General features: G+C 38.2%; 1 protein-coding gene across 7 annotated transcripts in view; it reads right to left on the bottom strand.

Annotated features, from left to right (window-relative positions):
* Positions 1-3,511: 3,511 nt before the first annotated feature.
* The window catches only part of LOC129712085 (RNA-binding motif, single-stranded-interacting protein 3), a 1,245,262-nt gene continuing 1,225,362 nt past the window's right edge, over positions 3,512-23,411 (bottom strand). For 4 of the 7 annotated variants that reach the window (XM_055660289.1, XM_055660298.1, XM_055660272.1 and 1 more), the window contains 3 exons: positions 15,723-15,803; positions 9,941-10,068; positions 3,512-9,340 (listed from right to left, as the gene is read on the bottom strand). In XM_055660289.1, the coding sequence (XP_055516264.1) occupies positions 9,337-9,340; positions 9,941-10,068; positions 15,723-15,803 (213 nt within the window). In that variant the 3' untranslated portion in view covers positions 3,512-9,336. Of the gene's footprint in view, positions 9,341-9,936; positions 10,069-15,722; positions 15,804-23,411 lie in introns of those variants that run through there. The other 3 variants (XM_055660282.1, XM_055660324.1, XM_055660306.1) reach the window with 2 other exon arrangements.

Genomic DNA, 23,411 nt, shown 5'->3' on the forward strand with positions numbered 1-23,411 from the left:
AACATGGTTTAGAGATGGGCAGGGCTGGCAGGGCCCTCAATGTTCCAGTGTATCACTGTGTCTGTTATGATAGAGGTGGAGGTGGGAGGAGTAATGCACTACTGGTTATGGAGAACGTCACAGCACTACTTCAAGAGGATATCATGGGAATGAACATTGAGTAACAATGGGCAAAACAGACATTAAAAACGTTGGGGGATCACTTTGATGGAATTACATTGTAGGCCCCTCATTAGATTGCGGGAAATAGAGGAACAAATATTTTTGGAATCACTCATTGTCATAGGAATAATGTGGTTGTAATTGTAGATGTTTATAACTTCCCAAATATTTACTGAGATTGCCTTAGTGCTAGGGGATTAGATGGAGCAAAATTTGTTAAATGTATTCAAGAAAGTTTTCAGAAACAATCTGTAGATGGTCCTACCAGAGAAAGCCCTACTAAATTGGGCAAGTGGCTGATGTGTCAGTGGGAGAGCATAGGACTAATAACCATAATCCAATAAGTTTCAAGGCAGTAATGGAAGAAGAATAGACTAGTCCTCAACTTGGCAGCCATTTTTGCATATGGTGTGAAGATAAACATGGGACTGATTGGGCCACGCCATTGTACTGGCTTTATACTGAGGTGAATATCTTTGCTATAAAGATAGGATTCAATCTTGTGACGTGGTTACACTTTTCAACTCTGTCCTGTAAAGATACATCGCGAATAAGCCAATTTGTGAGGATAAAATGATAGATGTTTGCCTTATGGTGGCTCTTCCATCCTTTGGCAAACCCAGACGGGTTATGGGCATGGAAGTCTGCATTCTGATACTTATATTTTCTTGCACTTTCATTGCTTCTTCCATGTGATTATCAACATGGTTAATGGAATACGGGGTAGACCATTTAAAACTGAGATGAGGAAACTTGTCACACAGAGTTGTGAATTTGTGGAATTCTCTGCCTCAGAAGGCAGTGGAGGCCGATTCATTGGATGCATTCATAAGAGAGTTAGAGCTCTTAGGGCTAGCGGAATCAAGTGGTATGGGGAGAAGGCAGGATCGGGGTACTGAGTGTGGATGATCAGCCATGATCGCATTGAATGGCAGTGCTGACTTGAAGGGCTGAATGGCCTACCTCTTCACTTATTGTCTATGCATCTATGTATCTATGAATAATCAAGATTGAAGTTGGTAATAAACAGAAAATGTCCTTGTCAGTGTGTAAAAAGGAACTGCAGATGCTGGTTTAAACCAAAGATACAGTAGACACAAAAAGCTGAAGTAACTCAGCGGGGACAGGCAGCATTTCTGGAGAGAAGGAATGGGTGACTTTTCGGGATGAGACCCTGTTTACTGTATAACCAGGGGATCTTAAAGCATCTGGAGTCAATATGAAGCATTACAAGCTGATAACATCACCTCTCTAATCCTGAATCAGGTCAGAATTAGTGCACGATCTGAGATTCCTGATTTTAATGAAGAATTTATGAAGGTTTTTCAATAAAGGGGGATGCCAAATTCTGTTTTTAAACTAAAGCATATTGACTTGTATGATAGTGCTTATTTCTAAATATGTAGTTAATTATTTTTAATTACTTCCATTTTAGTAGATGTCTCAATGTCAGAACTTTAGAAGTGGTGGAAATGAACTGCAGCTTCCACAGCTATCAAACTCCAATCCCAATTTTGCTTTTTGTCAATGTGTTAAAGACTGTTAAGACTGATTAGTTGGGGACGGGGATGTAGTTTATGCATTTTTCTGCACATTGCCCAGTCATCAACCAGACTGCGCCATCAATCAGGTTCCCATTAAGCATCCTATTGGAAACCGTGAAGCAATGACATTTGTACTATCATTCATAGACATCCTCCCTCATACTGTCAGACATAGCACCATTTTAAAGAAAATTAAGAAAAGATTTAACTATTGGCTTCAAAACTTACTGATTGTGACATATCCGCCACTTGCAATCTATTTTCCAGGCTATTTATCCATGACTTGGCAGTATGTTGGCAAATAGTTTAGACCAGTGATTCCCAAAGTTTTGATAGCCATGTATCCCTTCGTAAATTTTCGTAAGCATCTTGTACCCCTTGTTAAAAACAATCGTATTTCATTGTAAAAGTCGATAAAAATTGCATAATTTTTATTTTGGATTAAGTATGCATGTGAACAAAAGTTTTCCATAATATAATGTATAATTACTAGAATAAAATTAATAAAGTATCCATTAAATACATTTTTAATTAAAATAATTTATCATGAATATGAAGGATGAAATTGCTTACGTTGGGAAAATATTTTGGCTAAATTTGGCTCTGTAGTTGTTAATTTCAACCTCAGTTGCGATTCGACATCTAATATTAGTGTTGTTACAAAAGCTTGATCTTGCTTTTGTAAAATGGTGGCAGTGACTCTATGCTGCTGCGATTGCCACAGAGGATTTTCGTTCGTTCGTTCCCCGTCAGATTTTAAGCCGAAAATCAATCTGACGTCGAATGCATATGAAGCCGAAATGATAAATAGGTATGAAACACTGAAACACTTTAAAAAATCTATATATTTTTCAGCTTTTTGACGTCATGTCCGTTCGACGTCAGATTGTTTTTCGGCTTAAAATCTGACGCGCACCCCCTGAAGACCTTTTGCATTCCCCTGGGGATACGCGTACGCCACTTTGGGAAACACTGGTTTAGTCCATGATTTTCATAATTGGATCCAAATGAAATCTGTTCAGATGTGGAAGTTAGAATCATTTTGATGAGGGATCTCCCATTTTTATGTTGGCAGTTAAACATGTTGAACTTAATACCTGCCAGTGATTACTATCTCAGCTACATTAGCTACCTCTGTTATTTTGTAAATTGAATTCATTCATCTCTGATTCGTTACACTTAACTATATAATACTTACAAGAAAGATAAGAGAATGGCAAAAGGCAGAAACTGAATTTGGTCAGAAGAGTTTTTTCTAATAGCTTTTGAAAATATGCGGAGTTAATTTAAATTTATGAAAGGGATTGTTCTTTGGCAAATTAGTGTAAATGAGCTGCATAATGGAATGGAAAATATGGTTAAAATTACCATAAGATAGAGCTAAATGAAAACATGAAAAAATTGTAAATGAAAACAATATTCGTTTGTCTATTTGGTACAGAGAGAATCAGAAGGACTTAGCATGGATTTGATATGATTAAAGAATGAAAGCACTTGAGAGTTGAATAGAGACAGTCTAGTGAAGTTGCCATTTAATAAGCCATCCCAGAGATCAATTAGTCGGGGAAAAAAATAAGAGAGCTAAAGTTTAAGATGGCTAACAAGAGCAGGTGAAAATCTCTTGATGTAAAACGGAAGTTGTGCTGGATTTAGTTGGCTATGGATTTTGAGGGAAGAAAATATGATTAACTTTGCACAAAAAGCACATTGGTATCCATCTAGCCATGGTGATGTGGATGGCTTAACCTTTGCTATGAGTAATATTTAAATATGCAAGTAAAACAAGAAAAGCATACACTGAAACATGTTTTTAAAGATTTCTTTTTTATTGAAAGCTTCTTCAAAGAAAACAGAATTTTAAACCTAACATCCACTGATCTACATAAATTTCCAGGAGCAAACAGATAATGAAAGAACTGCTAGACAAAGTGATGCCCAGCATGCCTGTGACACAACTGAAACACAAGTTTAAAAAACCAACTTTCTTGATTTTATAGACATCTCTATGAGTTTCTTTTAAATGAAAAAAATCTGTACAAAAAAGGTCTTCATAAATTAAAAAAAACTTTCATAATTTAATGACGGGTGAAATAACCCTGGCGTGGGACCAGGTTACAGAGTTTCCCTGTCCAGGTTTGAAACAAATGAAAAAAAAAATCAATACCAGACAGAAGGGAATGTCATTTAACCCTCCAAGTTCTGTTGCTTTCCCAACATGATGATGAGCAACATTAAAACACACCACTTGGATGTGAGGAGCTTTATAATCATTAAGTTTTTTTTTTTTTTCATGACTGAATGTCCATACACTGTGGGATCATCACAAAATCAGTCAGTGCCTTTACATGAACATTACTGCAAATTGCTTCCAAAGGAAGTGTACTTTTTGATTTATCGATTGTCGTGGCAGACATTTTATTTGCCGAGCAAACTATTTTTGATAAATTCCTAATTCAATTTAGGCCAATTAATGCAGCTTCACCACTGTTGAGATTCTTTTCAAAGAATTGTAATTGCATTAGTTTTGTAGTTCAATCTAAACATTTATCATCCAAATATGTATTTGATTTTATATTAAGAACAAGCAATAACTAAGGTGGAAATGTAATCTCTTTAAAAAATATCAAAGAACTTAGAAGGTTAAATATATATTTTGATCTGACTGCCTGCCAGAATATGAAAAGTCAGAAAAAACATTTTTCTTTTGAGGTTATAAATGATGAAAACTTTTGTGTCTGGACAAAGCAGCATAGATCTGAATTGATACACAGAGCAGTCTCAACATCTGCATGTACTAATTTAGCAAAGTTATCAACTGGTATGTCAATGTACTTCCTGAAGGATCTCAAACTGGGACCTTCTCCAGTCATGATGCTGCAAATTGACAGTCAGTGTTGATATTACACCCACAATGGGAACTTACATTTTCACATTCCACTTTTTTTTTTAACTCATCCTATATTAAAGAAACATAAGCTGCCTTGGGAGTCACTCTGGTCAGTCAAACATGCCAAGACAATATGGAAATATTTAAAAGGACTAAACCCTGAACCTTGGCAGAATCTCAGATGTCTGGCTGAATGAACTGTGAGCCAAATGTCAAGCCCAAACTCGTGCTATATCTGTATCAATCAAATACAGTTTTCGGTGGTTTGAAAACTAACCATCACTGGGCACTTTGGTTATTAACGAAAAGGCAACTTGGAAGGGAGTTTCCCTTCAGAAATGTTAAAATTTTGTTGTTAAAGCTTTCTGTGGATGTAACATTGACACTGCAACTGGAGGATTACTAGCAGAAAATGACCCCATGATAACACTGAATAGAAACTGCCAGAGCAAACAAAAAAAATAAAACTAATTTGATGTGCATGTCTTGTGTGCAAATTGTTTGAAGCAATACAATGTCTTATTAGCATTCCTCTTTGCGATTTGTACTTTTACATTGATGAAAAACAAGGATACCAATAACAATATAAATATCTCTACACTAATTAGATACAAATTTGGGGATAAGTGCTTTGAAGAGCCTCAAAGGCAATAGTGTCTTTATCGCATAAACACATATACACTTTAAAATAAAATTTCATGATTGGGTAGCAGCACTATTAAATATCAAACATCCATATTTGGAAATTCAATCTGACGTACCACACAAGTATGCCAAAAGCCAATTTGATTTAAAAAAACTGGAAATGGTGATACTGTATTAATATTTACAGCACAGGCCTGTCTAAGTAGGCCATCCTAGGGATTATCTGTCAAGCAGTGGTCTAACTTCACAGTTATTATCAGTTGAATTGACATTAATTTATGTATCTTTAACATCAAAAGGTGACCCTTAACCCTGAAATGTACACTTTAGGACAATTTAATTCTATAGAGTCACATTTACTATTATCCCTTGGTTAAAAATGATTACAAGGACCCATTATTCAGCAAAGGTAAATTCTAGCACATTTTCTTAAGTTCAGTTTAAACTCAACTCCCCTGACGAAAATGATACACGAGTCTGGTCAGTATTGGGAACTCGGCAGGGGAAAGGTCAAAGTGATAGGTTGTATATTGCACTCATTCCATCTCATTGGGCTACCTCCTCTCAGATCCATGTCAGTTTGAGTAATAATGCACTATAAAACGCCATTGCATAATCAAAAAAGGGTTATTGTCAAAAATATGAACATCTGTTCTCTCATTTGCAAAATGGTTCAAAATGACATTTGTTTTGACAATTTGAAGATTTGAAAGAGATGCTGTTTTGATCAGTTATGTAATTTAGACGTACATTTCAGTGATGTGGTGTGGGTGGTTGCCTGTCAAAATACCTGGTAATCAAAAAGTAGGAGAATGAAACCTCATCCAGTTCCTATTTGGGGAATGTGTTACATACTACTGCTGCAATAATTCAACATAACGCATATCTGTTTTCAATAAGGACAGCATTTCAGGCCCTTCAAATGTTCAACGTTACATTCTTTAAAAGATGCAACATTCAGTGAGGTCTGTTTTTAGATCTAAATGTTTATAGCCAATTCTATTCAGGCAAACCACCAATTTGTTGTGGATTAACTTAATCCAGTAGTAGCTCTTGGGTGGGGAGGGTTACAGCGAATAGAAGTGCATGAGAAACGTATAGGTTTGCTACACTGCCCACATGCTGTGGAGCCTGGAGGAGGAATACTGCTTCAACCTCTACTCCCATTCCATATCGTCATAAAGAAAAATGTTTGCCTTTTCACTGATTAAGTCCAATGATCCCCCTAAAGAACCGTAGATGAAATTGAAAAAAATTGATAAAAAGTTACTTTTTTCCAACTTATGCTGTGCTAATTTTCTGATCAACTTTGGAGAGTTGTCTTTAGACAGAAGGTGGGGGTTGTTATAGCATATGCAAGTAACCTAGTAGTAATTTGAAATAAACATGAAGTAGGCCCTTCAAATTATCGAAGCTAACATGATGTCCAAAAATAATTAAATGACAGTCCAAAAAAACTTACTTTGGTTGGAAAATATGTTGAAATTATGAAAGCAAATTAATTTGATCTATCCTGCAACAAGTTTGCAAAATATTAATTATATTTAAGAAAATAAATTGGAACCTATTAAACAAAGAGTTTTGAAAAGTCACATTCTAGAAGGACGGAATTAGGATTTTAAATGTAATAATGCACAATTTAAGCATCCATTTGACATTATTCTGAGCTTCTGATGAGAGCAGGCACATATTTTGCATCTTTAGAGGCAGGCTCAATGGTCACTCCAGCACACTTCTTTCTTTGGCTCTGTTTATTGGCAACATCTGCCCTAAACCCTATTTCCTGTACATTATTCATATCTCCCAGCATATCAACTCTTTTCCTCCCGATTTTCTCCCTCACTTCAAAAACTTGATTGTCAGCAATATCTTTCTCCAAATCAGGATGAAAAGAGCAATTTTTTAATCATGTACCACATTCAGAATGTTAATAAATCAGAACCACTCTTGACCCAAAATTGTTTGCTCTCATTAACACAAAGTTTTGCAGGGTGCCATAAAATGAATGCAGTGACATGCTGTAGGAGCAATATTTATCTCTTAGAATGGGAAATGCAATTTCATAATTTGTACAGCATATTAGGTACCATGTGATACTACACAAATATCAAAGATAGTGATTTTTTTCCACAGTTAAAATTATATAATTTCTTATTCAGGTCCCAAAAAAATGGAGACTATAATCTGCTATGATTTGACAGTAAACATACTATCAATATAGCTCCAGCACAAAGTCATACCATTAATTTACAAAAAGAATATATTGAACTTTTTAATATTAGATTTTGTTATTAGTTGTTAGGTATAAAAGTGTCAAGCCACTGGGGCAGGGGCTGTTTTGTCTACTACAATTACCTGCATGATTGTGTAATAAAATCTCCAAACCTGGGCATACAGTAACTTTTTAGAGGCTGCTAAAGACCTGATGTGTACCTTTATCACTGCCCCGCGGAGGCAATCTGCACACAAGAAACGCTGGGCACATAAAAAGGTTGGGCAGGTAGCTTGGGGGAACTGAAGCTTTGCAAAATGCTGGATAACAGCTGCTCAGCACAATGGGAGATGGTATAGACTGAGGTAGATAAATGGGCTATCCAGATGCATAAAGTATGAAGGAAGACTGAAAAAGTAATAAATTTTGCAAAGGTAACATATAATGCACATTTACAAACAAATGTTAAGGCCAAAGTCAGGACAGAAAAATTGGTGTTTTACAAAATTAATCCTTCTTTAGATGTACATGGACCCCCCCTCCCCCACCCCGCTCCCCAATACCAGTGCACCACCAATATTTTTAGATGAACATTCTTACTGTGTATGTGTTATAGAGAGTAACCAGTGGAAGAAAAGTTTAAAGAAAATAAAGTAAGAACTGGTCCGGCCATGTAGGTCAAATAAAGATTTAAAAAACAACAGAAAAAATCTCTAGCTTCTTGACTGCTTTAGGGTGTCACTTCATCTTTGGTATAAAATAGGCCATCCTTAGGCTGCATTTGATCCACAACTATGAAAATTAAAGACTACAGAAATTGTCCACAATTTCTTCAATCTATTGCTTTTGCTTTGATTTATTTTTAACCATAAGCTCCTATTTATCTAGTTCGCACCTTTTACTCTTTAGATTGCATCTGCAAGGTGACAAGCAAAGCAGACTAAAAAAAATTAAGCTAATAAAAAAGATTGCAAATATAAAGCACTAATTCTGTTGCTAGCAATTATGCTTCGTAAATAAAACAATCTGCCGTAAGCGATAAACTGTATTTTGTACCATACAGTTTCTTTTTCAAATCACAAAATGCTTTCTGCCTTTGCAAATTGTCAGTTTCCAATGCTTTAAGACAAAATTCATGAAATGTCTCAGCAATTTTTTTTTTTTAGATTTTGTCAGTCGTCCTTGTTCTTTATCAATAAAACCATGTTCTTCTGCAAAAGAATTCAAGCAACAAATTTTTTTTTTTTTTTTTTTTGTTTTAACCTGTACAGCTTATTAGCATTTTACCTCCCTATAAAGTTAAGCTTTTATCAAATTCTTGCACCAACCACTTGGTCCAAGCACATAATTTCAATCTAGAATTACTAACGCAATGTTGACAGCTGGCTTTGAGAGCCTGACGTCTTCAAAATTAAGGCAATTAAGAGTCAAGATAAATCTTAGCTAAACGTTTCTGAAAAACCTACAAATTAATAAAAGACATGAAAAAAAGAGTAGCTTAATATCAGAGGAAGACTATTAAACTTTCCTAAAACACTGCAGCTTCCTTTCTCTTCCAAACTTGTCAGTCTTACAATTCCTAAGTCTATCTGAACATACAAATCATTTATATTTTACCTGTTCATCTGAATGAAAAGTCAAAACAACTCCCCTTGTGGGATTTTCTTTCTCTTTTAAAAATAAGCTTTTATAGCAAAATTAAACTGTCAGACTACATCACTGAACCATTTGCACAGCACATAAAAACACTTTTTTTGTCAGGTAAGGTAGGAAATAAAAAGCATTCATTTGACGCCTGTGCAAACTGGAAGCCACCTTCATATTTACTGAAGTTTCCTGGTTCAAGGCAATTTTCAGCTCATGATTCCTGTTTTCAGTCCCGTTTACTATCTGTAGAGTGAGAAGAATATCAGCATAACATAAATAAGGTGAAGAAATAAGATATAGTCATTCAGTTGGGAAACAGTCCCCTCAGCCCAACTTATCCATGCTGACCGAGATGCGCCATCTAAGCTTGTCCCAGTTACTCACGTTTGGCCCATATCCCTTCAATCCATGTACCTATCCGAATGCTTTAAATGTTGTTATTGTACCTGTATCAACCACTTCCGCTGGCAGTTCGTTCCATCACCCTCTGTGCGAAGATGTTGCTCCTCAGGTTTCTATTAAATTTTATCCTCTCACATTAAACGTATACCTTCTTGTCTTGATTCCTCTACTCTTTGAGAAAAAGACTGTGTGCATTCAACCCATCTATTCGACTCATGAAATGTATACACTTGTATAAGGTCATCCCTTATACAAGCGCCTCCAGTGCTCCAAGGAATAAAGTCGTAGTCTGCCTAACCTCCCCCACAGCTTAGACCCTCAAGTCAGCTGTAGCACATGAGCAGCTATGGCAGATTGCATCTCATTCAATTGTTGGATATTTTATTTATTTATTTTGACTTACCTTTTTACTAAGACACCAACACCAAAAGGATTACTTACTTAGCTTGTTGGTAAGAATAGGTAGGCGCATGTTCATTGGTTGTTTCCACTGGTATCTGCTGTTGTTGGCCACTGGCATCCTGTGATGACGGCGCTACCGTCTGTGGGGAGGTATCAGCAACAACATCCTGAAGTTAGGAAGGAAGCAAAATTGTTGAGACCAAGTACTCACCTCCAGTGTGGTGACACAGTCCACCTTGAAACTGCAAGAGCATCATTCCAAAGAGAGAGAGACAGCATTCTTCCCCTTGCGTAAATGAATGTCGGTCATAGAATCACAGAATTGTACAGCACTGAAATGGGCCCATTCAGCACACCCCAATCATGCCAACCATGATGCTTAAACTGTATGACTGACCTGGCCAGTGAATTTCACTACACCAATTGGTGTATGTGACAATAAATGAATTTATGAACTTATCTACCCTAATCTCATTTGCCTGCGTTAGGTTCATATCCCTCTATGCTTTTCTATATGTTCCTGTCTAAATGCATTTTTAAATTGTACCCACTTGCCAGGCTTTGCTCCAACCAATCTCTCTTTTCAGCCTTCTATCCCCCTATTCCATCTGTCTAAGGAAAGGTCCCAACATAAATGTTGGACCATTTCCCTCCACAGATGCTGCCTGACTCGCTCACCTTAAAACTGTGCCCTCAAGGTCTGGACCACCCTGCCCTAGAAATATAAAACAAGTGACGTCAAAAGAGCAGCATGCTTTATATCTCATATGACTTGTATTGTTATTTCCAAACTGAAAATTATCCTGGTTTGTCTTTGATTTCTGTGTGGGCAGCAACACTATCTTTTATTTGTGATTTAACTAATTCACTGCAAGCCCCCTATGACCTTTGGTTTAGTATGCCATGTGCCCATTTAGTTCTTAAATTATTGGTAAAGCATAAGCTGAAGAAAGTTATCTTTGATTAATTTTCTTACATTCAAACTCTCAATGCCTTTTTCTGTTGTTAAAACTTAAGTTTCAATTGTGTCTCGTGCTTAACTTTTCTGAAAAATACAACTTTGATTGCTTGGCCATGATTACTGTCCTTTATAGAGTCATACAATGAGGATTCGGGCCCTTCAGGCCAGCTTGTCCATGCCAATCAAGGTGTCCCGTCTACACTATCCCATCTGCCCACATTGGGCCCAGATCTCTCTTAACCTTTCCTATTCATGTAGAAGTCAAAATGTCTTTTAAATGTTATTATAGCTTCATCCTCAACGACCTCCTCTGGCAGCTCATTCAATATACCCAATACCCTCTGTGTGAAAACATTGCTCCTCAGATTCCTATTAAATCTTTCCCCTCCCACGTTAAACCTATATCATCTGTTTCTTGATTCACTTACTCTGGGTAAAATGCGATGTGCATCTACCTTATCTATACCCCTCGGGATCTTGGTAGGATCACCTCTCTTCAGCTCCAAGGAATACAGTCCCAGCCTGCCCAACTCTCCCAATAGCTCAGGGACTTGGGTCCTGCCAACATTCTCGTAAATCTTCCCTGAACTCTTTCCAGCTTAACACATTTCCTATAGCAGGGCCACACAATAATCCAACTGTGGCTGTACCACAACCTTGTACAGCAATAACACAACATTCCCACTTCTATACTCAATACTCTGGCCATTATGTTGAAAGATTTCTTGACCACCTTATCTACTTGTGATGCTTCTTTCAAGGAACGATGTACCTGCACTAATAGATTCCTCTGCTCCACAGCACTCCTCAAAGCCCTACCATTTACTGTGAAGATCTTGTCCTGGTTAAACTTCCTAAAATGCAACACCTCATGTTTATCTGCATTAAACTCCATTCATCATTTCTCTGCCCACTTGCCCAACTGATGAAGATTCTGCCATAACCTTTGATAACCATCTTCACTATCTACAATACCACCCATTTTAGTATCATCTGCAAGCTTACTCATTATGCCTTGTACGTTCTCACCCAAATCATTGATATTAAACCACAAAGAGCAATGAGCCTAGCACAGATCCATGAAGCACACTAGTCACGGGCCTCTAGTCTGAAATACAACCTTCCACCATATCCTTTGTTTCCTTCTGTGAAGTCAATTTTCTATCCAGTCATTGGTAAAGATTTGAAGAGTGAAAATGTAAGTACATTATTGAGTTAATGTTGAACATTACTCAGACATGCATTAGAAAATAGTTAGAATAATATCCTTGCATTTCTGGAATCTGTGGTGTCAGTCTAGATCTGAGTGGGGTCTTCGGTGGGTATCTCAGAGGCAAGATTGCAATCAATGTAGCCATAATTTAGCTTCCCCCTGAGGAACAGGAGGGACAGCGGCTCACTCAGTCTGCCGAAAGTAAACCTAACAGAAGGGCAGTAAGATTATTTTAAAGGAACCGATAAATAATCCTTGTAAAAGAAAACAAACGTTATGATATATTTGGAATTCATCAATGGGTAATTACATTAAGGACTGAAAAATCAAATGAACAATGTGAGGGGGCAGCACAGGGTAGAGAAAGAAAAGTTAAGCTGTGTGATCCATGTCAAATGAATACATTTAGTGAGAACCAGACTGAATACAAAAAGATGAGATGAGAGGTGGAAAGGAAACTAATACAAGCAATAAAATGTATAAGAAGTGAAAGACAGACAGTACAAAAACGATTGCAAAAGGTCTTCAGAGGCAGTGTAATTGTAAGAAGTGGAGCGGCAAATTAGGATAAAGATATTTTATGTGCAGAAGAAGTGGTAGTGGCTCAACTAGTGAATGATTACTTTGTAATGGCTTTACCAAAGAAGAGGATACTGTCAAAATCTCAGTAGATTGGAAGGTTATAGAGATGGTGTGAAAATTCATAAGGGGTACTAAAAAAATGTCTATGCTTAAACTAAGCACATGATTAGGTTAGAAAGGGAGGAAGTTAATGGAGATAGTGATAGAGGTTGCAGGTCAAGTCAAGTCTACTTAGGCTTATTGTCATATATGCACATGTATGATGTGGTACAGGTACAGTGAAAATCTTTCAGCAGCATCACAGGCATGTAGATTTGGACAAAACAAAAATGATACATAGTTACACAAGACAGCAAAAACAATAACTACCATACAAAATCAAGACATTAATGCAAAACACAATTAGATAGCAAGTCAGTCCATGGTGGTGCAAGAGGCGGTCCGTAGTGTCTGTGGCTGAGGTAGCATTAGAGTTATGCTGGACTGTTCAGTTGTTGGAAAATAGCTGTTGCTGAATCTGGTGAGTGTGGCTTCAGGCTTCTGTACCTCCTGTGTGTTAGTAGCTGCCAGAAGAGGGCCTGATGGTGTGGATCCTTGAAGATAAATGCTGCCATCTGGAGGCAGTGCTTCATGTAGATGCTTTAGATGGAGGGGAGGGTAATGCCTGTGATACACTATGTTGACCACTCTGCAGTCTCTTGTATTTCTGTGCATTGAAATTGCCATGCCATGCATGCTAGGCCACGATGCAACCATTCAGGATACTTTCTACAGTACATCAGTAGAGGTTTCTTAGAGCATTTGGTGACCTGCCAAATTTCTTTAAACTTCCAAAAAACTAGAGATTCTGGTGTATATTCTTTGTGATTACATCTATGTGCTGGGCTCAGGATATGTCATCTAAGATGTCAACTTCATGAATTTCCAGTTGCTAGCTCTCTCCTTCACTGAACCATTTTAGGGCCTATCCCACTGCGGCGACCTAACTTGCAAGTTCATGCTCGAGGGAAGTTTTCGCATACTCGCGGCCTCAGTCGAGGAAAAATTTTCAGCATGCCGAAACATTTTCCATGAGTAAAAATTGGTCAGCATGGTTCTTTTGAACTCATAGTGCAGTGGAGCGGGGTCGCTAGGCAGTCGAGGTAGCCGTCGGCAATTTCCTTTGCTGACCGGGCATTTTAATTGGCTAATTTGGAGTTTTCAGAACCAAGGAAAACCGACCGGTAAAGTAAAATGCCCGCTAAACTTTATTAAGTTGTCTGGTTTCTTAAAAGTGTCTCCACTCCTTCTCCCCTCCCTTCTCTCCCTTCTCTCTCTCTCCCCCCCCCCCCCCCCAATGCTCTCTAAAGGACTTACTGTAATTGTGCCAGCCGTCTTTTACTATCCTGTTCATCGCGGTTGTGAATTTCAGACAGCGCTCCCCCGCTTTCCCTGGCCCCGCCTTTGTGATGTGTTTGTGTGTGTGGAGACGGTCGATCCGGCTCGCGGTTTCACCGCTGACGGCAGATCCAGCTCGAGGTTTTTCAGGCGAGTGCCCTTGAGCTTGAATGTCGAAGACAGTCTCTGAAAAGTCGCGTTAGTGTGACAGGCCCTTAATGAAAACTGGTATGTGGTCTCCCAACTATTAGTTCCTTGGTTTTGTTGAAGTTGAGGGAGAAGTTGTTGTTGCAGCACCACTCAACCAGGTATTCTATCACTCCCCAACATGCTTACACTGAAGTTACACTTCAATTGGGCCAACAACAGTGGTGTCATCAGTGACTTGATAAATGGCATTGGTGCTGTGCTTAGTCACGCAGTAATGGGTGTAACGAGAATAGAGCAGAGAGCCAAGTACATACACAACCTTGAGGTGCATCAGTGTTGAGGTCAGTGAAGAGACGTTGTTACTGATCTGTACCGATTGAGATCTGCCCATGAGGTAGTCGAGGATTCAGTTGCACAGGGAGGTACAGAGGTCCACGCCTTTGAGCTTGGAAAAATGGTTGTACTGAATTCTGAGCTCCATTTGATCAATATGGTCATGAGCAGTGTGAAAAGTGAGTGAGATAGCATCTGTTATTGACCTGCTGCGATGTTAAGCAAATTGAAGCAGATCCAGGTTACTTCTGAGGCGAGAGTTGATTTACTCCATAACCTGCCACTCAAAGTACTTATTTATAATTGAATGTAAGTGCTACTGAATGATAGCTACTGCAGCACATCATCATGTTCTTCTAGGGCCCTTGGCAAGTAGGTGAGCACTTTGGACTGCAGATGCAAGAGGTTGAAGATTCCCTTGAACACTCCAGCCTGTTGATCTGTAGCACTCTGGGCCAGGCACTTTGTGTGGATTCACCCTCTGGAAGGATGCTCTGACATTGGCCTCCGACTGAGATCGCAGGGTTGTCAGGGGCAGTGGAGGCTCGTGGAGGTGTCATGAAGAGGATAGAAAAGCTGTGATCAAGGTAGACAGGGAGAGAAAGTGGGAGGTTGGAAGATGGGTGACTGTGATAGGAAAACAGGGAGGGGAAATAAAAGAGTTGGGGGAAAAGGGATAAAGGAGTTGAGTTACTAATAATCTTGTATAGAAAGTAGATCCTGTATTTATATGGGAAAAATAGCAGCTTTGCACAAAATCCTTGTATATAGGAAAAGGCATATTCTCTATGAATTATGTCCTGGTCATATTTCAAATTTATTTTGCGGGGAATGTTGGAATTTTTCATAGTGGAAGCAGAACAATACACCCCTATGATGTTCAAAAATAATAGCAACCATAATTATTTTGTGACCTTTCCAAGTGATCCTGCAGGTAGAACCACCTCTGCATGAACTGGGCTGGGACTGATCAAAATTTATTTATAAACCAGTACCTGCAATTCCTTGTTTCCACTGATCAAACTTACTTCAGGTAGGATCAATGAGCCTACCAACAATGAAAACCTATCTGCTTGGGAAGGATTTGGTGTCGATTATAATAGTTGAATAAACCGTATCACATTTTTCAACATTCTGTGTATTGTGTTAAAATAATTAAACAAACTAGGCATGTATCATCAGGAGTACAAGATCCATATACTTACTTCAACAGGGACAGCTGCAGGAGGCACAGGAGTGTACTGGGGAATGTAGGTCCCTTGCATAGGTGCTGCAGCAGTCATGTACTGCAAAATACAGAGGATTACATAAACTTTTCCTACTTAGATCAAAAGTGATAAAAACACATTTTCAAAGATGAACATGTTGCAAGCTATAGGAAAACAGAATAATGAGAAATTACAATATTAAATTACAAGATGGCCTCGCAATGTGGAATGTGCATTTATGCATGCATATATATCAGCCAGATAACATGGCTTAAATCTTTGACATTGTATAATTTCTCACTACATGTACAGGTGAATCAGAAGAAATTAACTCTTAGCTTGCTCACAAATTCTTGCCCCCTTGGGTTGTTGCTCATATAGAGAAACATAATTCAATCAAGCTCCTGTAGTATCACTTTAGTGCTGTAACATTAAACATACAACAACATTATAATTAAAGCATAGTGAATTTAATTATTGTTCTGCTCATCAAATATTTCTCCCATTTTCTTTACCTGACCTCTTTGTACTTTTGTACTATGTTTTCTGTGATTAATCTGTTGTAGCTTCCCCCCTAAATTTAAGTTTTGAATATTGTATTTACTTCAGTAATCTTCCACTTAGTGCTCTGTGCAGTGAAATCATAAGTGCTGTTTACTCTGATTTGCTCTACTGATTTTGTCAGTCACGGCTCACTTACCAGAGATGTATTGGGATCATTCTTTAACAGTTTTAATGCCTTGAGAAGGAAGCATTCCCATAAATTAGAGAGCATGTACAACAGTAAATGTCTGTGACAGTAGAATGGCACATGAAATGATTTGAAATTTCTGAGCATTAAAAACAATAAAAGCATGAGGACATATACGAAGTATACTAGCTTTTTAAGATGGTGGATGCTGAGATGATGTTTGTGCAAGTGGGGTGATCCAGACCCAAGGGCACAGTTTGAAAATAGAGTCATCCATTAAAGATAGAGATTAGAATAAATTTTTGATTCCTTTGACATTTGCAACTCTATGGAATTCTCTATGTTGGAGCATTGTAGAAGGGTTCATTAAATATATTTGAGGTACACAAATTATAGTTATTTGAACCACAAGAGAAGCAAGAAGTATGGGAAGAGAGTAGGAATGTCATTCTGAAGTTGAGATTTTGTTAGCCATGATTTTATTGAATGGGACAATTAGGCCCGAGCGACTGATTGTCCTACCTTTGGTCCTACTTCTTTTCTACTACTACTTTTATTCTGTTCGAAATAAATAATTAAAAACAAATTCTTATGTTCTTATATCAGATAGAGCTACAAATAACTGATGACAAAAGAGACAGCAGATTTGTTTTTTGATATAAGTAATTGACTGAAATGTAGCATTCGGACTAATAACTAAAGGCATATGTCAGGACCATGCAGCATGCTATGGTTCTGCATTACAGATGGAGATTTGTATGAAATATACAATGTGTAATATATAATCAGAGTATTTTAATTGCTAATTGCTGAGTGATAGAGGCATTTCCTGTCTGCACAAACGAGACATAAAGTTACATACAAAATATGTTCCACCATTTGTAGATATGTTGGGCAAACCATGGTGATAATTCCAAGGAGGATTTTTATGCCTCAATTACATAAGTAATAATTACACTATGGATAATTAACTGGATAAGCAGCTGGAGTGGATATAAATTTGAATACTACTGCAACTGAGGAATTTGAGGAATTTTCAAATATTTTAATTAATAACTTTTATACAGGTACATGGATAGGGCAGGTTTAGAGGGATATGGGCCAAACGCAAGCAGGTGGGACAAGTATAGGTGGGACATGTTGGTCGGTGTGGGCAGGTTAGGCCAAAGGGCCTGTTTCTATGTTGTATGACTCTATAATAACCGTGGAATTATAATGCTAATCTCAGTAAAGGTGACAATGGAACTACTCAAATGTTATGAACACTCAACTGTTCCATTAATGTTCTTCAGGGAAGGGAATCTGTTGTCCTGATCAGGCCTGTGTATTATCCACCAATATGGTTGGGTCCTAGCTCACGTCAGTGCAGTTTCCATCGTTAAGGTCATAAGTGATAGTAGTAGAATTAGGCCATTCGGCCCACCAAGTCTACTCCCCCATTCAATCATGGCTGATCTATCTCTCCCTCCCAATCCCATTCTCCTGCCTTCTCCCCATACCCTCTTGACACCTGTATCAATCAAAAATCTATCCATCTCTGCTTTAAGAATATCCACTGACTTCGCCTCTACAGGTTTCTGTGGCAAATAATTCCACATATTCACCACCTTGTAGGCACTCTCAGAAATGAGGATGTTTTTATTCCACTCTGGTTTTTAGATGAGCACTTGAAACGCGTGGCATAGAATAGGTATGTTACAAAACCTACCTGAATCGCCATTGGGAATCTGCCCTCAGCCATGTCGGCGATTTTGGCGCTGTTTGGAGGGGGCGGGTTTAAAACGCGATTTTTACTAGGCTGTACTAATCGCAGATGTTCAGCCTAGTAAATCATTAACGAAAAATCGCTGCAAGACCCGGTCGCAAAAGGTATTATTAGTTTTATAGGCCTCGATAATATAGTTATGATAATTTTAAAATTACTATCTGATTCCGCAACATCTCGCAGCCCCAGGGTTTTATAAAGCAAACAATTAAAGGTATGTACCTTATTTTTACATTAAATGGGCCATATATATAACCCTATATATCAAGTTATCTATAGCGAGTGGTTCATTTTGGGCTTTTTATATCCCGCAGTATTTTTCTCGGCATTTGAGGGCACTAATCCAGCGCGCTGTCAACATTCTAAACCAGCGCGTTCACAGAAACCCACTGGAAAGCCGATTTAAATGGGCATTTATTTACAGCAATTGAACACTAAATTCCTTCCATTTGGCCTATAAATTAATGTAAATTAGATATAAAAATCATGTTATATTGTGAATTATTTGTGAATAATCTTTGGACACTTAGGCTATTTAAAAATGTTAATCTTTCCTTAAGAAATGGCCTGTTGACTATCCAAGATCACAGCTTTTTTGTAATGTCCATTGAAAATCAATAGGGAACAAGATGCTAATTTCCGAGTATGAAAATGGCCATAACTTTTTTAATACTTGAGATATGAAAGTGAATTTGGTGTCAAATTAAACTTATTGTTATGCTTTATCTGATGGGATAAATTGCAGACTTGATTTTTAAAATCTCAAAATTTTGTAACATTGCTACATAGAAGACTGAGTTGAGTGCTAGGAAATGGGATGACCTAGAAAGGAACTTGATGTCCACAGTGGATCAAAAGGCCTATTTCCGTACTGTCTCAAAGGCCATGAATTTTGTGTCAGCCACAATTCATTTTTTGTAATTGACCGAAAGATGTGTTGCTGCATTGGTGAAATTCATCATTGCCCTCATTGGTGTCTGTCTTTGCCGACAGGTGGTGCCCGAGATATGGGAAGTCGCCCCCTGCTTTTCAGGGTTTTGCCATGAACATATATTGTCAGGGGGCTATATTGTGCAGTCGGGTTGAGTTGTTGACAACCTAAGTCTTGTGTATGTTAAGCGTAAGTGCCATTCTCCCATGAAGGGTTCATTCTCCCATAAGCTTCTGTGAACGAGTTAATGATAACTTTGTAAAGCTTATACTCTGAGTCCAACAAAAGCAATAATGATCTGCTTACTGCAACTCGACTTCTGAGGTTGGAGTGACCTTTCTTCTGGTGTGCAATTGCATAGGTTTTGCAATAGTTTCCCATCAATTTGAAGATTAATTTCATGTCTGCATAAAGTTTGTTGGGCTGAAGTGTAAGTGTGCAGCAAGAAAAAAGAAGTAACGTGTCAGAGTAGTGACAGCCTTATTTGATACTGGATTTTACTGAGATTGGCTCTATGATTGTTATGATCATTGCTTGCATGTTTGCTTGAAGCAAATGTAAGACATGGACATTTTTCAGTGGCAGCCATAATATCGCGTGTGCTGATAGAGTCAAAGAAGGTTGAAAATAGGTCAGCAGTAATGATACTGCTACTCCCTGTATTTTCCTTCAAATTATCACACAGAAAAGGTCATGTCCATTTTGCCTCTGGATGGATGGAATATATATTGTGATATGCAGAGTATCTCTATGGACACTGGGATGAGGTAGTAATAACTTTCTTGGTGGTAGACAGCAGGGAAATTCATCTGTAGTCCAGCCCCCTTTTGGACAATGGTAATTTTCAGTTCATATCTGTTGTGGCATATCCTACCTAGCCAAGATATGAATAATGAGGTTGAGAATTCATAACTGAAGCTTTTCACTGGTAACCTGATCACCTTGCTGACTAAATACTATCGTTATTGTTGGAAATTAATCATACTTTCATTAAATCACATAGCATAGCAGGAGATCATTTGGCCCATTGTGACAGTTCTGACTGAAACAGTTGACTAATTAGACATAAAGCTATACTTTCTCCATATCCTGTAAAATGAACATTTTAATTTATTTACCCATCTACTTTAAGTTTTATCTCCCTTGCAATTGCCCATCATCCTCCTCAATTTATTTACGTTTATTATATTCTATAAATTAGCTACTGTGTTTTAACGAGTATTTTATGCCCTGTTTACTTTTTCACAATTGATAAAGCAGAGAAGATCGGGTCACTGCTTTCAAAGCCAGAGTTTTGTTGCAGCTATAGAATCATTGTAGTGCCTAAAGAGGATACTATGCCCAACAATCTATATTGACTCCTTGTAGAGCAATCATATTCCTATTCCTTTTAGCCCTGAAAAGTATTATTTCTCAAGTTCCTATCCATTCAGACATTTTGAATTGAGATCTTGCATGAGGTCTGAGAGGGACAAGGAAAGATTGCCTGTATGAAACAGTATGTAGTGGGGTGGGATAGACAATAGACAATAAGTACAGGAGTAGGCCATTCGGCCCTTGGAGCTGGCACCTGGCATTCACTGTGATCATGGCTGATCATCCACAATCAGTACCCAGTTCTTGCCTTCTCCTGATATCCCTTGACTCCGCTATCTTTAAGAGCTGCACTTTGTGCAAGCTCCACTCCCTCAATAGCAAGAATGTCCTTCCTCAAATTTGGAGACCAAAACTGCACACAATACTCCAGGTGTGGTCTCATTAGGGCCCTGTACACCTGCAGAAGGACCTCTTTGCTCCTATACTCAAATCCTCCTGTTATAAAGGCCAACATGCCATTAGCTTTCTTCACTGTCTGCTGTGAAGAAGCCTGGTAGGTGAGAGGTGGAACCAGATGGATAAGGGATACGTGTAGATGAAACCAGGTGGGGTAAGGAGTTGGGAGGGATGAACAAAGGGAGAAGAATACAAGGTTGACAGGTGAATGTGTGTGGGAGGAGAACACTAGTGGTGTGGTTAGTTGAAATTGAAGATATTGAAGACATGAATGATACATTTTCTAATTTCAACTCTCCATGTTCACCCTTCACATCCTCAGTCCCATGGTTCCATCTGCTCATCGTCAACTTCCCCATCTGGTTCCACTTATCACCTGCCAGCTTCTATCCCACCCCCTTGCATACTGCTCCACACTGGTAACATTTTCTGTTCCCTCTTAGTCCCAATACAGGGGCGTAATCTAAAAAAAAGCCGACTTACGCCTTTTGTTGTGATGAATGCTCCTTGACCTGCTGAGTTCTTCGAGTGTTCTGTTATTTATTCAGCATCTGCAATCTCTTTTCTCTCCCTTCTGCATTCACCACCTTCACAGGCAATGAATTCCACGTAACAACTTAGTTTATATTCACTAAATAAAACATCATTTCCTTACACTTCTGATGACCTTGGTCGTTGAACCATATGCTAACTGGAATAGCTTTCCTTTATTCATCGATTATAAACTGGTTGTGATATTGTCTACCTCTCTCAAGCCTCCTCTAATGCTCCATGGAGCACAAGTGGCTGGTAGTACATATCTTTTGACAGCGAAAATGCATTGCTATTTTGATTCCTTTCCAGTCAATAGATGTCCATTACTCAATAGGGTTCTGCAAGATTTGGGTTGGGAATTGGGTAAAAAAAAAATCACGGGGAAATGTCAACAGTGGTTTTCTCAGTGTGGAGATCCATTGGTGAACAGGGTGAACAGTTTCAATAAGGGGTTTTGATAATAGTTATATCTGCATACTCGTATTCAGTACAGGGGAATGTAATTTGAATCTTTTTCAAGTGCCATTGCTAAGTATGCGACATACACAGAACAGAATCAAAATTCTTGTTGCAAATTTGTCTAATGCTTTAAATCATGTGATCATTGTTTCAGATGAATTTAACAGCTTGGTCATAATTCTCTGGACTAAAAGCATTGTGACCACAGTCACTTCTGGGCATTTAGGGGGAGTGAAATTCACGCACGTAGGTACTTAAATGACCAGTGTATGCAGCTAAGGCTTTTATCTTCATCAGTTAGAATATTGAGTATCAAAGTTGGGAGGTCATGTTGCAGTTGTATAAGACGTTGGTGAAGCTTCATTTAGAGTATTGTGGTCAATTCTGGGCACCATGTTATAGGAAAGATGTTGTCGAGCTGGAAAGGGTACTAAGAACATTTACGAGGATGTTGCCAGGACTACAGGGTCTGACCTATAGAGAGGTTGAGTAGGATGGGATTCTATTGGAACGCAGGAGGATGAGGGGGATCTTATTGAGGTATATAAAATCATGAGACAAATAGATCTTGTAGATGCGCAGTCTCTTGCCCAGAGTAGGTGAATTGGGGACATGGGTTTAAGGTGAAAGATTTAATAGCAATCGGAGAGGTTGCCTACACTGGTCATTTAAGTACCTTTTCACATAAAGGGTGGTGGGTGTATGGAACAAGCTGCCAGAGAAAGTAGTTGAGGCTGGGACTATCCCAACGTTTAAGAAACAGTTAGACAGGTACATGGATAGCACAGGTTTGGAGGAATATAGACCAAACGAGGGCAGGTTGGACTAGTGTAGCTGGGACATGTTGTATCACTCTATGACTAATTTTGTAAACTTGGAGAGCGATAAAAATCAACACTTTTAAATCATGCCTTTCTTTGTATTGCTTAAAAGTTTAACAAACTCTAAAATCACCTCAATCATAGCAATATTTTGCAACATGATTTTGCTTCAGTGGGACAGCTGATCTATTGCACAGTCCTGGAGTTTCGGATTTTATTCATTCCATCCATTGAACAATACTGTCTAGAAATTAACTTCATATATTGAGATAGTTGAAATATGAAAAGGTTAACTAGATTATTTTAAAGCAAAGGAACTGTCATCATTTGGAGTGAGTGATACATTCACAATCCTATAATACACACTGCGAGGACATCTTCTGGCTGATTGCTTCTTCTATTCCAGGCAACCAACACCAGAATATAGAGTCTCTAATGGATAGATTATGCAATGAAATGGTGCAGCTTGCATTTCACAAATGAGAAAAGGAAAAAGATTACTATTACAAGTGTTGATTAACACTGCTGAGGAAGTGCAATATACATTAATGTTAGATCTGCATAATTGGAAATGTGATGCGTAATACTGTTCTTGCTGGCTTAATCAACTAGAATCTAATTCTGATAGACTGAAGGAAAATTATGTAGGCCAGAAGGAAATTACAGTTATAAAAAATATTTGAATATTAGGTAGTTCAGCCACCCTCTTTGG

This window comes from Leucoraja erinacea, chromosome 2 (assembly GCF_028641065.1).
Source record: "Leucoraja erinacea ecotype New England chromosome 2, Leri_hhj_1, whole genome shotgun sequence".
Classification (NCBI taxonomy): domain Eukaryota; kingdom Metazoa; phylum Chordata; class Chondrichthyes; order Rajiformes; family Rajidae; genus Leucoraja; species Leucoraja erinaceus.